Source organism: Phytophthora sojae (genome assembly GCF_000149755.1).
Source record: "Phytophthora sojae unplaced genomic scaffold PHYSOscaffold_1, whole genome shotgun sequence".
Classification (NCBI taxonomy): Eukaryota; Oomycota; class Peronosporomycetes; order Peronosporales; family Peronosporaceae; genus Phytophthora; species Phytophthora sojae.
In genome coordinates, this window is record NW_009258115.1 from 1,484,287 (window position 1) to 1,499,337 (window position 15,051).

The following is a 15,051-nucleotide window of genomic DNA, read 5'->3' on the forward strand; positions in this document are numbered from 1 at the left end:
TTTGTATGTACTTGTCTCTTGTTGCTGTGGGGGAGGGAAGAGAACTGCTATGATGTCACCATTTTCTTTCTTGGCTCTTGTGTTCTAGTCAGGAAGGTTGAGGTTTGCTTGCGTTCGCGCGCGGATTCTTACGCGCTGCGGTACGAGTCGCGCACGAGCTGGAAGACCTTGGTGGCGTCCACATCAGCCGAGGCGCTCACGCTGAAAACCTCGAGCTGGAGCTCGTCCAGAGCGTCTTCAAGCGGCACACGGAACCGATGGCCGACAGCCTGCATCTGAGCCAGTGCACTGCGGAACCAGTTGTCGCGCGGATCGGAGCCCTCGGAATCGCACTCAGCCTTGTGCTCGCCGATTACCCGGTTGAAGCCACGGAACAGCAGCACGAGCAGTTGCCGCAGCTCATCCTGGAGACGCTTGCGGCCGTCCTCGAGTGCTGCCACGTCCGGCATGTCCTCGTTGTCCCGGTCGTCTGAAGCTCTTGGTGCCGAAGCCTGCTCCAACTGCCGCGTCTTGGCGAGGATGGCATCTTGTACGAACTTCAGCGTGTCATTCAGGATCTCCCACACGTACGGCCAACTGTACTGCTGCACGGCATCAGCGGTGAACACCCATGTAATGATCGTGGATGGTCGGAAGAGACCCTGGCGCAGCATGGCGTTCAGGATGAGCCCAATGTGCTGCGGCGACTTGAGCCAGACGTTAGCCACAGTCTTGACCAGCACCAGCTCGTCGGCATCCGCTTCCTCGATCGGCTGGTCCTCGGCGCCGAAGAGTTCGTTGCGCTTGCCGTACTTCTCGAGCAGCAGACGCATGTGCGTGAACGTGGCCGCGCCAGCCTCCAGGATGCAAGTCCACACAACTTCGATGGCTTCTGCGCGCGAAATCTCGAGACGGGGAAGCTCTTCGTTCAGCCACGAGCGCAGAGCGGATGCGGGTGGGTGGCCCTTCAGCTTAGTCGTCACGGACTGGTAGAACTCCGACGCAGGACTGGACTCTTCAGCCGCTGCACTAGCCGCATCTTCCTCCTTCGCTGCCTGGAAACGGATGCGAGGCTTGGGCGCCGGAGGCAGAAGAACGTGGAACTCGGCAGGCAATGCACTCTGCATGTGCTGCAGGTACGAGAGACGCACACAACGCTCGATGACAGCGCTGACAAAGAGGCGCTGCGGGTCGTCCTCGCTAGCTTCCAGGACGTACGACCACGCCGCCCAACGCCACTTGAACTCGAAATTCGATAGGAAGTGGCTCAAGAGCTGCACGAACGAATCCACGGCAGCCGCGCGCATGGTAGGCACCTCACGGAACAGCAGCTCCACCACGACAGCCAAAGCTGGGGACACGATTTGCGCGTCGGTCTTCACCATGTGATACAGCACCGAGCAGTAGTAGGCCAGCTTGGCGTTCGCGCTCTCGCTCAGCGCGGCCACCAGCAGCGTCTCCACCAGCAGGTACTCAGTCTTCGCGGGAGTAGCTCCCTCAGCCTGAGAAGAGGCAAACCGGGCGTTGTACGCGCGGCACAGACTCAGCAGCAGCTTGGCCGCGATAGCAGGCTTCGGGTGAGAGGTCTCCAGCACGTCGACGAAGTGGCTGCGGGTGATGAGGTACGAAGCCGGGGGCAACGTCGCAATAGCAGCTCCTGCAGCACCCGATTCGTCCGACAGGATGCGAAACCACGTTGTGTACGCCGGAATCTTGTTCGCATCCAGCTACATAGATAACAAGACAATTAGCCACACCGATACCCCCATCAAGCAGCATCAACCATAACAACTTACCTTGGTCAGGTCGATCGAGAGCGAGACAGCCAGCGTATGGGTCTCGGACTGCTCAAAGTCCGGCGCGAAGATATCCTGCGGGTGGTTGATGCCGGGGAGCTTCCACGCAGCGGCCTTGTCTTCTCCCTCTGCACTACGGATAGCATTCAGCGCCTCCCACATCTGTGACAGCGCGTCGCTCGACGCGCAGAGCGCCGGCAGCTCGTCGTCGCTCTCAGGACCCCATAGCAGATCCAGCTGCAGGCGGCGTGTACGCCACGACGACGCGCCAGCGTCCGACCCGCGCGGGTTGCTCTCCTCCTCGCGGTGCGAGACGTACTCTCTGCAGCGGCTGAGCAGGCTGTCGAACATGTTCTCCGAGGCTCTGGCCAGCTCCTTGCCGCTGTGCAGCAGCGCGTCCAGCACGACGGACGCGAAGAAGTCCTTCCAGGCCGCGGCGTCCTCGCGCGCCCTCAGCGACGCGTGGGTCTCGTCGTCTCCGTCCCAGTCGTCGGGCGTGCACAGGCCCTGCAGCGAGTCCAGCATGGCCAGCACATCCTCGGCCTTGCACACGCGCGCGGAGCACAGCTCGGCCAGCAGGCGCACCGTGAGGCGCACGCGCGTGGCCACGGCCTGCACGTCTCCGTCGCGGCGGAACACGTCCGTGTCGGGCGTGTCGCCGTCGTCCAGGCGCTCGAGGCTGAAGAAGTCCACGTCGCGCTGCAGGGACCGGGTGGCGCCCGCCACGACCTCGCGCCCGAACGCGGGCTTGCGCGCGTTCACGAGCCCCACGAGCGTCGCGTACAGCGCCGTCTTGTGCGCGAGCCGCGCCGCGCCGCGTAGCACGAGCGTGGCCAGGTGGCCCAGCTTCACGTCCTGCGCGTCGGGCTCCAGCTCGCGCAGCAGCAGCTCGCTCGTGCGCGTGAGCTGCTCGCGCTCCACGCCGTCGCCCAGCTCGATCACCGCCTTCTTGGCCAGCCGCCAGGCCCGCGCGCGGTCGCTCTCGCTGAAGCGCTCGCGGTCGCGGTCCCGGTCGCGGTCTCCGCCGCCGCGGCGGTCGTAGCGGCGCGCGCCTCCTCCGCCGTAGCGGTCGTCCACGCGCGAGCGCTTGTAGCCGCCCTCGCGGTCCCCGTCGTCGAACGAGCGCTTGCGGCTCGGCCCGTAGTACATCCTACCTACCTGCACCTATATGCTATCGCGTTGACCTGCTTGGTGGGGGATTGGCCTTGGAGGACGCGATGATGCGCTAAGTACGAAGTAGAGTTGGTGTGGTGCACGTCAAATTGGAGCTTGAAAGGTTGTTGATACGCCAGAAGAGGATATTAATACGATGAGGAGGAGACTGGCGTTGGGGGTGCTGCTGTTGTGCGTGGCGGTGAGTAGAGTTGAAGGTGGGGATGGAGGAGAGACGTCCTCTGCTGCGACGGAGGTGCAGCCTGGGGCCAAGGTGCCGATCGCGCGCACGTACCGTACTGCGTATGGCACGCACTTCGACACTTCGTCGACGTGGATGCTGCTGCTGGGGGTGCACGTGTTGCTCGTGGTGGGCGGCTTCCTGCTGCTGTCGGTGATCCCCGCGAGATTCTCGTCGAACGAGAAGCGCGAGGCGCCGTTCGTGCTCTGGTTCGGCTCGCCGAAGGGAAAAGAGGGCGGGGTGAAGGTCGTCGACGACCCAGTCAAGGACAAGGGGGAGAAAGATCAGCACGTGACAGTGGAAGAGGAGGACGATGGAGTAGTGGGGTCTGTGCAGACGGAGAGCCTGCTGCAGCGAGTGTCAGCGTGGCTGGAGCACACCCTGGCTGGGCTGTTTGCACCGCCCCCAGCTCGAGATATCGACGCTCGATATCGGTTCCACGTCGACATGACGCAGCAACTCGCGGCGGCGAGTGCCAAGACCTATGAGAGCATTGCCGTGTCGACGGAAGACCTCGAGCCTCCTCTATATCAAACGGAAGAAGGGCTGTCAGAGGGTAAAGAGCAACCGCGACGACACCTCCCGAGACAGCCGAGTCGCTCCAGCATCTTCGCTGGCCCTCCTCCATCACCGCCAGCGGGCGCACGACTGTGGCGACAAGGCAGCACCAGACTCAGTGAAGCAAGCACTGGCAGGGCAGAGGCTGTTAGCCTGCGTACATCGCGCGCTGGCTCGGGCTTGGTACCTGGTAGGGTGGTGACCAAGGACGACTTTATTCGCGCTGCGTCTCGCCGAAAGGCGATGGAAGTGAAAGCTGAAAAGCGCGAGGCCTTGGCGCAGGAGGACGTGAGCTACGAGAACCTCGGAGACGACGAGATCCGCATGTACGAGTACCTCGAGTTCGTCCGCGAACTTCTGGATGGACTTGGTATCAAGAAAATCTGTCAAAAGAGCGGACGCGTCGTATCGAGAACGCTTTACATTACACCGGACATGACGGTGGTGTTCTGGAACGCAGCCGGCACCTTCAAGCGGCTCACTACGAAGAGTAGCATCCACGTGGAGAACATCCAGGAGGTGTTGCAAGGGATCCACGGAAGTCGCAGCGTCACTGCCAAGTCGACACCCGAACGCGATGCACTTTGTGTGTCCATTCGATGCCGTGACGACAAGTGGCTGGTCCTCGAGGCGAAGTCCGAGGCAATGAGGCAACGTGTCTTCCTTGGGTTTTCGCATCTCGGCCAGGAAAAGGAGGAACAGGACGCTGCTGCTGCAGCAGCCGCCGCACCGGCTGAGCCGACACTGCCTGAAGTCGGAGAGGAAGACGAAGAAGCCGATGAGTACAGCAAGACGGAGGAGAGGCAGCTGCAACTGAAAGAAGCTAGTAATTCGGCCAAGCAAGGGGCTGAAAGCCACACGCACGTGCTATCTACAGCGTACGAAGCCGAGGTTTCAATCGAAAGAGGGGTGGAGCAAGGAGGAGGCGAGCAGGACATTTACGAGGAAAAGGCTCATCCTCCCCCACTTCCGTCGGAAGAGGCGCTTCTCAAGACAGAGCTTCTATCGATCCGAGCAAGTTACGAGAACCAAATAAGTGGTGGTGACCAAGAGGAAGCTGCTCAAGACCAGGTGCAGGATGCAAGCAACTTGCTGGACGACGTTGGAGCAGCAGAGGACAAGCAGCCATTCCAAGGAGAAGAACAGGAAGAGGAGAAAGAAGCTCAAGAGGGAGAGGAACATCACGAGGAGGAGAGACCATTGCCTGCAGACGACGAGGTGGATATTGACAACCTTAGCGACGACCCTGAACTGAGTCGAGAGTAGCCAACTTGCTAAGTGTGTGTAGCCATATCTGTTCGTAGTTGAAGTATTGTGTTTCAATCTTTTAGATACACTGGTAGTGGTACGTGATTGGTCAATTGCAATGTGTGGCTTGAGATCTTTGGCTTCACTTCGACATACGGATAAATATCGTGACGGTGCCGACACATATGATTTTATACTTAGCCACTGTATGGTGGCCGTGGTCCAATCAAATGGCGATGACCGATTATTATCGAATGAGAAAGGCGATAGGTGGTATTTTATCCAATCATCCACGTTAGGGGTAGGTGTATGAACCGCCGACACTCCTGCCGACGTATAATGTATGCAGGGCTGTCGAGATATGTTATCCACCTATAGTGAAATTAAGTAATTAGGTGATTATACACATATTTTGCACGGTGCCGACACTTTACTATGACATTGTATTGCTTCTGTTTTCCTATTTGAAGCGTTCTGTATGGCGCTTTCGCTTGCTCTACAAATTCAACCGAGTTTCGTCGGTAACGCCCGAACCATCTCTGATTCATGGCACAAGCTGTTTTGGGCATTGCCGAAGCCGCTGTTGTCGCTGCCACTGAGCCTCAGTGACTGAGGTGCGGACTGTGCAGCGTAGAGAGTTCAAAGTAGGCATCAAACTTTAATTTATTCAATGTTAAAATAAATAACTACAGACGTAATATTCGTGCATTACACTGCACCACCAAGCACCACCGCACTAGTAGAAAGCGTCGCCCCACCCTGTAGCGGCGGAGGCACCACCAGTAGCAGCCGTATAACCACGTCCTACTCCTCCCCAAGATCGCCAGCAGCGAGCGTGCCTCTCGTCACACCCAGCTATCGACAACTCAAAGCCGCCGGCGCAACGCGCACATCCGCTGCGCTGCTGCTGCTGTTGGCTGCCGTGATGGCGGGCGGCTACTGCTACGTCTGCTGCAGGAGGAGGTGGATCCCTTGGCTCTCCACACCGCGTGCTGTCTGCTGCTCTAGCCTCCGCATCTTCTCCATCTTGGGCACCTTCTTCTTGTTCTTCTTGTCCCGCGTGATGTCCAGCGTGGGTGGTAAGACATCGTCTGCGCCACCGCCAGGCGCCCTCCATCAATCTCCTCCTCCTAGCTCTTGCTCTCGGCGAACTTGTTGCCTCCGCAGTCCTCCGCGCACTTGGTGGCCTTGGTCTCCTTGCTGTCCTCCGCGAACTTAAAGCCCTTGGTCCCCTCGCCGTCCTGCGCACACTTGATCCCTCCGCCGTCCTTTCGAGCTCTTGGTCTTCTTGCCGCCCATTCGCGCTCTTGAGGCCTCTGTCACCCTCTGTGGCATTCGTCAGCACGCCGTCCTTCGTGTCCTCGCCCCCTCGCTTTCCTCCACGCTATTAATGTTCTCACCCTGTGCCTTCAGTCCATCGCGCTTCCTGCCGTGGGTTTCCTGGTCGTCCTCTCTCTCGTCTGGCTGGAGGGGCGCACCGCCGTGCCCTCACACTGAGCGAGGAGAGAGGGCCAGTTTGCTGGCGATGACGAGCCATCACGCCTGCGCATGCCCACACGCCACGCACGCGTAGCCTGGGGAGGGGGGGGCGTAGCGCAGGTCACGGCGCAGGTACTGCACTCAGGGTCGCCGCAGGGTCGCCGCCCTCCCGCACTGAAATGGGAGAAGTGTCAATGTAGCCCTTTAGACCAATCATGGAATTTCATCATTTTCACCAATGATAGATCGTGTCGGCAGGTGTAGGCAGATGTCGGCACCGTCATGGTTGGTAAGCCAGCAACAATTGAGAGAGCGAAGAGCACTGCGGCCTTCTCCTGCTAGTACAAGCACGGCCCTTTACGCCCTGTATGCTGAGTGACCCGTGCTGTATTTTACGGAAGTCTGTGTATTTTGTAGGAGTGACCGATACTGAAGGGTGACGACTTTTTCCCAGCGAAAACCTACAACGTACCACTACACAGTACCAACACTGCTTGTCAATGCGCAGCTGTTCTGTTGAGTAACAACTCCCTTCCTGACTTCGCTCGGTCACTCCATTTGTTTACCGCTCGTGCAGCCTATTTTGTTGTTATATGTGGCAGAAATGATGAGCTTCACCCCCTTGGTTTTATTTTTTTCCCCAAGGGCAGCACCAACCATCTATTGTAATGGGATAGTTCTGTTGAGACGAAGGTCTGATCTGCCGCCTTTATTGATTGTATTATGAATGCGTAGTTGATACGAAGCCTCGAAGAGGTAGATATGATGTCGCTTGGAACCCTTGGGATTTCGACGTTTGCTCAAGGGAGTACCAACTATCACCCTGTCAGGTAGTTCTGTTTGTACCGGTCTCCTGATCTGTACCTCGAACACTTTCGATATATGCGTCTCCATTGCAATGCGCAAGTTGCAGGTCCAGGGATCCCGAAAATACAATATATACTGATTTTTGCTGTAGAGCTGAAATACGTAATTTTTGAAATGTGTCAACATAAAAAATAAATTATTTTACTTGATATTGGAGAGTTGTATTACATATCTGCATACTTTAAGCAAGTTTTTGGACACGAAGCAAAAATAAATATTGGTGTTTCTTTCGGATGTTCGGGAAATAAATTATTGACACCAAAAAAATATAAATATATTGAATTGCATGTTTATTTTTCGGGATCCCTGCCTGCAACCCATGCCGAGAACAACGCGCAGTTCGAATCAAATGAAGCTCCTCGCTGGGCAATCTGAATTAAAGGAACTTTCGCACTCGTTTCGGCTGCGTGACGTGCCAAATCACGAGCACTCGAGTCTTAGAACCCTGGCGAACAAATTTTCCTCTGTGAACGTCGGTTTGAGATGGATGCCGACCCGTAACCACTTTGCAACTGGGCCACTTGGTGCAGCTTTCGCCACTGTATGATACGGCAACAAAGGTACGAACTCGTCGGTCGCGGTGTGGCAGTCAGATCTAGCATTGGCTGTACAGATTCCATAGCACCAGAAGTCTCAAACACACTTAAAAGCTCGCTAACCAGGTGTGCCATTCGGTGCATGGTTGCTCGGTGAGACCAGCTAAGTGAAGCAGTTTACCGGTACTCAGCCTCAGAGTACCGCAGCAAAGAGCTCTTCAGATATTGCGCTGATCGATGATACGTGTTCGTCGGTCGAAAGAGCCAAACAGTGGATGAACAGAGTAATGGATAGGAAATCGCCCTGAATGGGGGAGACCGAGCGTCTATTACATCACAAGACATGATCCGTCTCGCATGTGAAGGGCTAGCACGAAGCTCCAGCAGCATCACACTGTAGGCGTAATTGCATTTCTTGCAGCAAACCGCCAAGGAAAAATAGTTACGACACTCCTCCGTCGGCAGTGTCTTGGTGTAGCAACGGAAACATTCGTCCTCATTTGCTCACCCTCGTCATAATTGTCTACTGGTACCACGATAGCTCACCATCCCACCCGCCACACCCGTCGCCCAGTACTCCACGAAATCTGGCCCAATTGCTAATGGAGATCTTGCAGCAACGTCAGGATTTTCGGAAGTCTTGACAGTCGCTCCACTAAAAGCGTGACTGCAACAGCAATGCTCGTAGCGTCATAACTTTAGCTTGAAGCCTTCAACTTGCTTATCGAGTCTAAGCTGCCTTCAATAACACCTTCGGAAGGCATTGATCAATCTGATAACAAAATTAAAGATACCGACCTTATGTAGCCATATTAATTTTAGCAACACCTGCAAACTGTATGTCAGGGCCGGTACACCGGAGCCCGTCGAACTGAAACTCCTCCCGAGCCTTACGGCTGGCGTTGCATCTCCCGTTCTGCTCTCCGCCATTCACCTCATGATTTTTTTCATCACCGCTCAGGAAACGCACACCTCCGATGAAGGTGTTCCGCCGGATGTCGCTTTTCGTGCACTAGCGTTAGTAGCGTGATACTTCATTATCAGAAGCCCATGCAGTACATGCTACTCGCCTGTATAGAGCTACGTGACGTTGACCTGCGATCAAGTGCTAGTGGCACGGTTACTTGATAGGCTTAGGATGAACTGCTTGGCTACAGAAACGTATCGGTGCGCACGGATTCTCAATTGAGTTTTGCGATGTTAGTCGTTGCCTATTGACCGCCCTGAGCACTGTACGGTCGCAACTGACGCATACCCGCTTACTCTTGCTGAAGCTAGCTGCTCTGTTACTCAGCCCGCGCACTGAGTGCAAACAATTGCGTCGAACACATATTCAGGGGTCCTCATTCCAAAACCCAAGCCAAAACTGGTAGGATGCTATCCTTAAACAAACTTCATGGCTATTGTGCAGCAGCAATAGGGGAACGGCGACTGTATCGGCTCATTAGCATCGTACATCCGGGAGGCAGGGTGCCGTGGTGACCGGGTAAGTGTGCGGTAACCATTAGTCTACCCCCAGACGAAATGACGCATCTTGGATTCTGACATCATAGTAAAGTACAGGGGCAACTGCGAGTTTTAGATTGACTACGCTAGGAATGCCACCCAGACACTTATAGGACCAAAGGTTCCGACAACAAGGACCGGTGCAGCAGTACGGGCCTCAGCACTTACGGGCGAACCGACCAGACAAAGGTACCCTGGAACCCCCCCCTCGACAGAGCGTTGCCTGCATTACTAAGGAAAAGCGATTTCTCGAACTCGAATTGTCGAAGTTTACACCATCGACAACAAACAATAAAAGCACAACCAGGGTCACTGCAATCTCAACCACTACCGCCGATAGTTGCTGTTCGCTAATTGCTACCGAAACTCTTGACGGTGGTAATGTGCGGTCACCGCTGCCTGGAGCCCAATGCAACTCGGCACCGATATGCATATTCCATTGCCATTGAGCAGCATGAAGTTGAAGTTTTCGTTCACCAATGTCCCTAGTTCGGTTTGCCGGCATCGAAAATGCAAACCCAAGAAGTGCAGCCAATCCCGTTGAACCTCGGGGTACATGGTTGCAATCGGACGCGGAAGCGAGGAGGAACCCACGTAACCACTCGCGAGAGAAGAAAAGATTGGCTGGCTAGCGGCTGGGGGTGGACGTGGCCGCAGCGCAACCCCCTTTCATAAGATATGACAGTCTTTCCCTTCAAAGTACATATCTAATTAGTATGTGTACCACACTGAAACGACACTCACACAAAGTCCTAATATCACTACCTTTGAACAACCTATACGTACTTAGTCTCACGGCGTACTTAGAACGTACTTATCAGTTCCTCCGTTTTTGGCGGGGGCATACGAGCGTAAAACTCAATTCCAATCGAGCGAGCGACCCGCCATATTTGCCGGCGACTTGAGGCCAGCGAAGCGTTAAGAACGTCTTTTGCGCCAGCTCTTGCTCGCTTCTGTGCGTGTGTGCGTCTCGTCCTCGTCGTATCGCGCCGCGGTTCACTCTCTGGCGGCGCCTGGACGCCTGTACAGGTATGTGAACACCTCGGACACGTTTAACACTAGCCTAACCAAAGCGGACCCATTTTCTCTAACCTGGTTAACACTATCCTAACCGACAGCGAAAATGAGCGACGGAGACAGCGACCTGGAGGGCTATGGGTCCGCGCCGTACTATGCCCATTCCCACCCCGGCAACTACGGCACGTACGCGCCTCCCCCACCTCCTCCTCCGCCTCCCCCGCCAGCGTCACCTCCGCCGCCCGCCAAGTACACGGGCAAGGCGCGCATCATCGAGTCCTCGGTCTTCTCCAGCCGAGACACGGGCCGACCCAAAGCGCGCGCCAAAAAGGTCCGCAAAAAAGTGGAAGGCAGGCAAAATCCGCCCATTTATAAGCCAAGAGACCCAATTGCCGCCGCCGCCGGCGGTGACGCTCCTCACATGCTGAGCGTCGTGGAGCTCTGCAACAACAGCGACGAGGACGCCGAGAGTGTTGCCACCACGGGAGATGTGGCCATCGACACGCCCCTGCACTCGGGCGAGGAGGACGGCAACGAGAGCGGCGAGACGGCGGACGACGGCTGGGCCGACCACAACCGCTGGTACTGCAACATCTGCAAGGATGGAGGCCAGTTGCTGTGCTGCGATCGCTGCCCCAGAGCGTTCCACATGAGCTGGTAAGTGTTTTTTTATTTTTTGCAGGTTAGAGAAAATGGGTACTTTCTGGTTAGGCTAGTGCTAACCGAGGGATTATTTTTTGTTGTTGTTGCAGCTTGGGCATGTCGGTAGACATGATCCCGGACAGCGAGTGGTACTGCAAAATGTGCACGTACGTGGCAAATATGGGGTATTATTATCATGTTTCAGGTAGGTGTTAGTTAACCTGTTGGGATTTGTTTGTTTTGCCAGTGAGTGCCTGGACCGCCGTCGCCTGAAGAAGGAGTCGAAGGAGAAGGCGCGCGTGATGCGCGAGACGGAGAAACTGGAGCGCAACGCGAAGCGCCGCAAGGCCGAGCAGATGAAGGAGGAGCTGCTGGCCAAGAAGTCGGTGGAGGCCATCGAGCACAAGGCCAAGCGCGTGCTGGAGATGCAGGACCGCATCCTGAGCCGCAAGAAGATCAAGTACAAAGACAAGGAGGAGGAGAAGCTCGGCAGGCTCGCGGAAGACCTCGCGCAGACCGTGCGCACGGCCAAGGAGCGGCTGGAGAAGCTCGAGAAGGAGGACGCGGCGCTGAGGAAGAAGGAGGACGCGCTCAACAAGAAGAAGCGCGGCATCGACGACATCCCGCCCGAAGTCATGGAGGACACGTCGCGCCCCGACAAACCGACGTGCGTTGCAACCTTTTTGGGTGCTTTATTGTTGCTGGGTTACTGACATTGTTGTTTTGTGTGTCTGCAGACCGATGCCGTGCAGTTTTGCAGACATCCCGGCCAAGTATGTGGGCAAGATGCTGGCGGTGTGGGACTGCATCTACGCGTTCCGCGACGTTCTAGAGCTCGCGGACGTAACAGTTGATCAGTTCAGTCGCGCGCTAACGTACCCCAAGTACTCGCCGATGCTGACCGAGGTCCACATGTGCTTGCTGGAGAAAATCCTGGAGGACAGGTACGAAGCTGCGAGCACTTCGATCGTGTTTTATTCTTCGCATTTGCTAACATCTTTTTTTTTTACATAATGCAGAGAGGACGAGGACTATGTCTCGGATGACGAGGGAGGCTCGATTGACGACAGCGAGCGATACCGATACGAGATTCAGCACGCCCCGCTGACCGTTGGGGTGCCAACTCGCTCGATGCTCTCTTCTCTCACGTGGCCGTCTGTTTTGTGCAGCTTGATTGCGGCTGTGCCTCGCTACACAGCACACTCGACATCGACGTTCTTAGCCGCGTTCCGAGCGCTCCAAGAGACTGACTACCCGTCGCTACAGGTGCAGCACAAGCTGGCGTTGCTGAAATTCCTGGTTGGCCGCTTCGCTGGTACGGAGAAGGTTCGTCGGCTGCTTGCCAGGCACCTGAGTGAAACTATCCAAGGCACCAAGGAGTACAATCGCACTGTCATCATCGACCGGAAGCTTACGCTTGAGGACGAGAAGAAGCTTCGCGAGAAGCAGCGCGCGGAGCTGGCCAGCATCGTGGACTCGAACAAGACGTCGATGAAGTCTTGGCTGGGGAACGACAAGAAGGGAGGTAGCTCGGTTGATGGCATTGAGGAAACTAAGAGCGACTTCGATGGCGACACTGGCTCAGCTAGTGACTCGGACTTGGATGACCTCGCATACAGCGAGGAGGCTCTGTCCAAGAACGAAGAGGAGCTGGAGAAGCTGCAGATGCAGGAGTTCATTTCTCGCCACGAGTACATCGCGCGAAGGAAGAAGCTGGACAAGCAGCGCGAGAGGCTTCGACAGAGGGCGGAGGTAAAGATGCGCAAGCAGAAAATGCAGGAGCAGATCGAACGGAAGCGAGCCGCAGCGAAGAAGGGCATTACTGATGGACTGACGTCCAAGGACGCTACCCTGCTTCGAAGTGCGATTGAGAAGGGCAAGGAGTGTGGTCTTCCGGACCGTATTATCGTGTCAGCAACCCATGTTCTGGAGATTCTGGATGCTGAAGCTGCTCGCGACGAAGAAGGTTTGGTGAAGAAGCGCAAGTTCAACGCTCTGCTGCGTCAGCACTTCGTTCGGTCGGAGCCCATCGGGCGAGACCGGGACCAGCTTAGATATTGGATTCTTCGAGGTGATCTACAGCGAATTTACGTGGAGAGACCTGGTCCCTCCGATAAGGTGAAGCGCAAGTACGAGTCCTTGGCGAAGAGCGGGTCTCCGAGGGACGGGCTGATCCCTGAGGACGACGACAGCAACGCGACGTGGTTCTGCTACTCGTCCCAGACGGAGGTGAACTCGCTCGTGGAGGCGCTCGACGAGCGTGTGCCTCGTGAGGCTCACCTTCGCTCAGCCCTGAACGATCACATGGATGAAATCACGGAGGAGATGCCTGTTTCGAAGCCTGGCTTGCTGATTTCGGACCTGCTGAACGAGGAGAGTAAGAAGCGCGCGCAACGGACATCAGGCTCGTCAACGGACGAGGCTACGGAGTTCCTGCAGTGGAAGAATGACAAGCATCCCAAGCGCAAGTCTGTTCAGCATGCAGAGCCGAGCGTGGAGTCGTTCCGCGACGACCTGCTGAAGTCGCAAGACTGGATCTCCAAGTGCCTGCGCACGCTCGGCTCCACGTGGCCTGACCGTCCTGAAAATGGCGGCGCTGCGTGGCGTAAATCTCTGGAAGACATCGAGACAATCGAAGGTTTCGCTGCCCCATTGTTGGCGTTAGAGAATGAAGTGATGGCGGCACAGGCCAAGCCAAAGGGAGCGTCTGCGGCTGCGGCGCCTGCTGCTGCTGCTTCAGCCGATGGTACTGACGCGAATAAGGATGCTCCTAACCCCAGTGAAGAGCACGACAAGATCGACGACAGGAGTGACGAAGAGGACGACGACGAGGAAGAAGAAGTTCTGGCTGTAGACGACGGCTCGATGCTGTGGCCGTCCAAGTATTGCCGCGAGCGTTGGATTCAAAATGTCAAGCGTGGCAAGACGGTCGCTGTCATAGCAACTGCGTTAGCGTCATTAGTGCATCGCCTGGAGGTGCTGGGCTTCTTGAATGCGTCGGATGAAGATGCGATGAAGACGCGCGCCAAGAGCGAGAAGGAGAAGCGGTCTCGCAAGGAGCGCGCTGTCAAGAAGAAGAAGCAGTTTGAGGACGCGGAGGACGACGAAGGTCCGACGCGCGAGTCGGTGGACGAGTGGGAGGAAGACTGCTACATTTGCACCGAAGGCGGCGAGCTGTTGTGCTGCGACGGCTGCCCGCACGTCTTCCATTACTCATGCATCGGCCTGCGCCGTATTCCTCGCGGGAAGATCTTCTGCCACGAGTGTGATACGACGGTCAAGCCTGTGTTCCCAGTGAATGGCGCCAAGAAGAACGGAAAGGCTGCGTCGAAGCGGCCAAGACGCTCGAACTCGCCAACGTCACGGCGTCGGCCCCGCAAACAGGCCAAGCTGGGCAAGGCCAAGTCCGATGACTCGGAGTCGGAAGACAGCGGCGCCGAGTCCGATTCTGCAGTTTCCACCACGTCTTCCGCCCGCCCAGCTTCAAGTAAGTCGTCTCCAGTGCGGCACGCTCATGTAGAGACGCACACAGGACCGAAGGCCCCTGAAGACCAGTGGGACGTCGACTGCAGCGTGTGTGGCCTCGGAGGCGAGCTGCTCTGCTGTGATGGATGCCCTCGCGCTTTTCATGTCAACTGCATCGGCCTGGCCGAGATCCCCGACACAGAGTGGTTCTGCAACGAGTGCAACCTGCAGACGTGTGGCGCCTGCAAGAAGAACAAGATCCGGCTGGACTCGCACGTGATCTGCGGCTCCGAGGACGGCACGAAGGGCTGCGACCGCGTGTTCCATCTGGTACGTCTGTGCTCGTCTGCAATTTGAAGTGTATGGCTTCCTCTTAACTTGTTGTTTTGTTTGCTGCTTTTCACAACAGAAATGTGCCAAGCTCGATGCTGTCCCCGCAGATGACTGGTACTGCAAGAAGTGCCGCACAAAGCTAAACCTGTAAGGTACGGAAGGGGTGTTAGCAGCCAATATACGCAAGATTCCAAGACGAATTTCTCGGATCCTGCTTGTATTTTATGTTATG

The 15,051-nt window shown here is 56.4% G+C and overlaps 4 protein-coding genes across 4 annotated transcripts; 2 read left to right on the forward strand and 2 right to left on the reverse strand.

Annotated features, from left to right (window-relative positions):
- Positions 1 to 128: 128 nt before the first annotated feature.
- PHYSODRAFT_308481 (hypothetical protein) lies at positions 129 to 2,924 on the reverse strand (the record flags this gene model as incomplete). Its single annotated transcript, XM_009515900.1, has 2 exons — positions 129 to 1,706; positions 1,776 to 2,924. 2 exons carry the CDS (start codon positions 2,922 to 2,924, stop codon positions 129 to 131), a joined length of 2,727 nt encoding a protein of 908 aa, XP_009514195.1.
- A 340-nt stretch (positions 2,925 to 3,264) lies between these two features.
- Positions 3,265 to 4,992, forward strand: PHYSODRAFT_477925 (hypothetical protein; the record flags this gene model as incomplete). The annotated part of the gene is made up of 3 exons (XM_009515901.1): positions 3,265 to 3,459; positions 3,511 to 4,479; positions 4,567 to 4,992. The coding sequence occupies 3 exons, from the start codon at positions 3,265 to 3,267 to the stop codon at positions 4,990 to 4,992; spliced, it is 1,590 nt and encodes a 529-aa protein (XP_009514196.1).
- Positions 4,993 to 5,916: 924 nt separating this feature from the next.
- On the reverse strand, positions 5,917 to 6,524 carry PHYSODRAFT_320792 (hypothetical protein; the record flags this gene model as incomplete). Its single annotated transcript, XM_009515902.1, has 4 exons — positions 5,917 to 6,085; positions 6,127 to 6,290; positions 6,358 to 6,434; positions 6,515 to 6,524. 4 exons carry the CDS (start codon positions 6,522 to 6,524, stop codon positions 5,917 to 5,919), a joined length of 420 nt encoding a protein of 139 aa, XP_009514197.1.
- A 3,961-nt stretch (positions 6,525 to 10,485) lies between these two features.
- On the forward strand, positions 10,486 to 14,970 carry PHYSODRAFT_293066 (hypothetical protein; the record flags this gene model as incomplete). The annotated part of the gene is made up of 7 exons (XM_009515903.1): positions 10,486 to 11,036; positions 11,132 to 11,188; positions 11,269 to 11,688; positions 11,774 to 11,965; positions 12,041 to 14,508; positions 14,554 to 14,816; positions 14,896 to 14,970. The coding sequence occupies 7 exons, from the start codon at positions 10,486 to 10,488 to the stop codon at positions 14,968 to 14,970; spliced, it is 4,026 nt and encodes a 1,341-aa protein (XP_009514198.1).
- Positions 14,971 to 15,051: the final 81 nt, after the last annotated feature.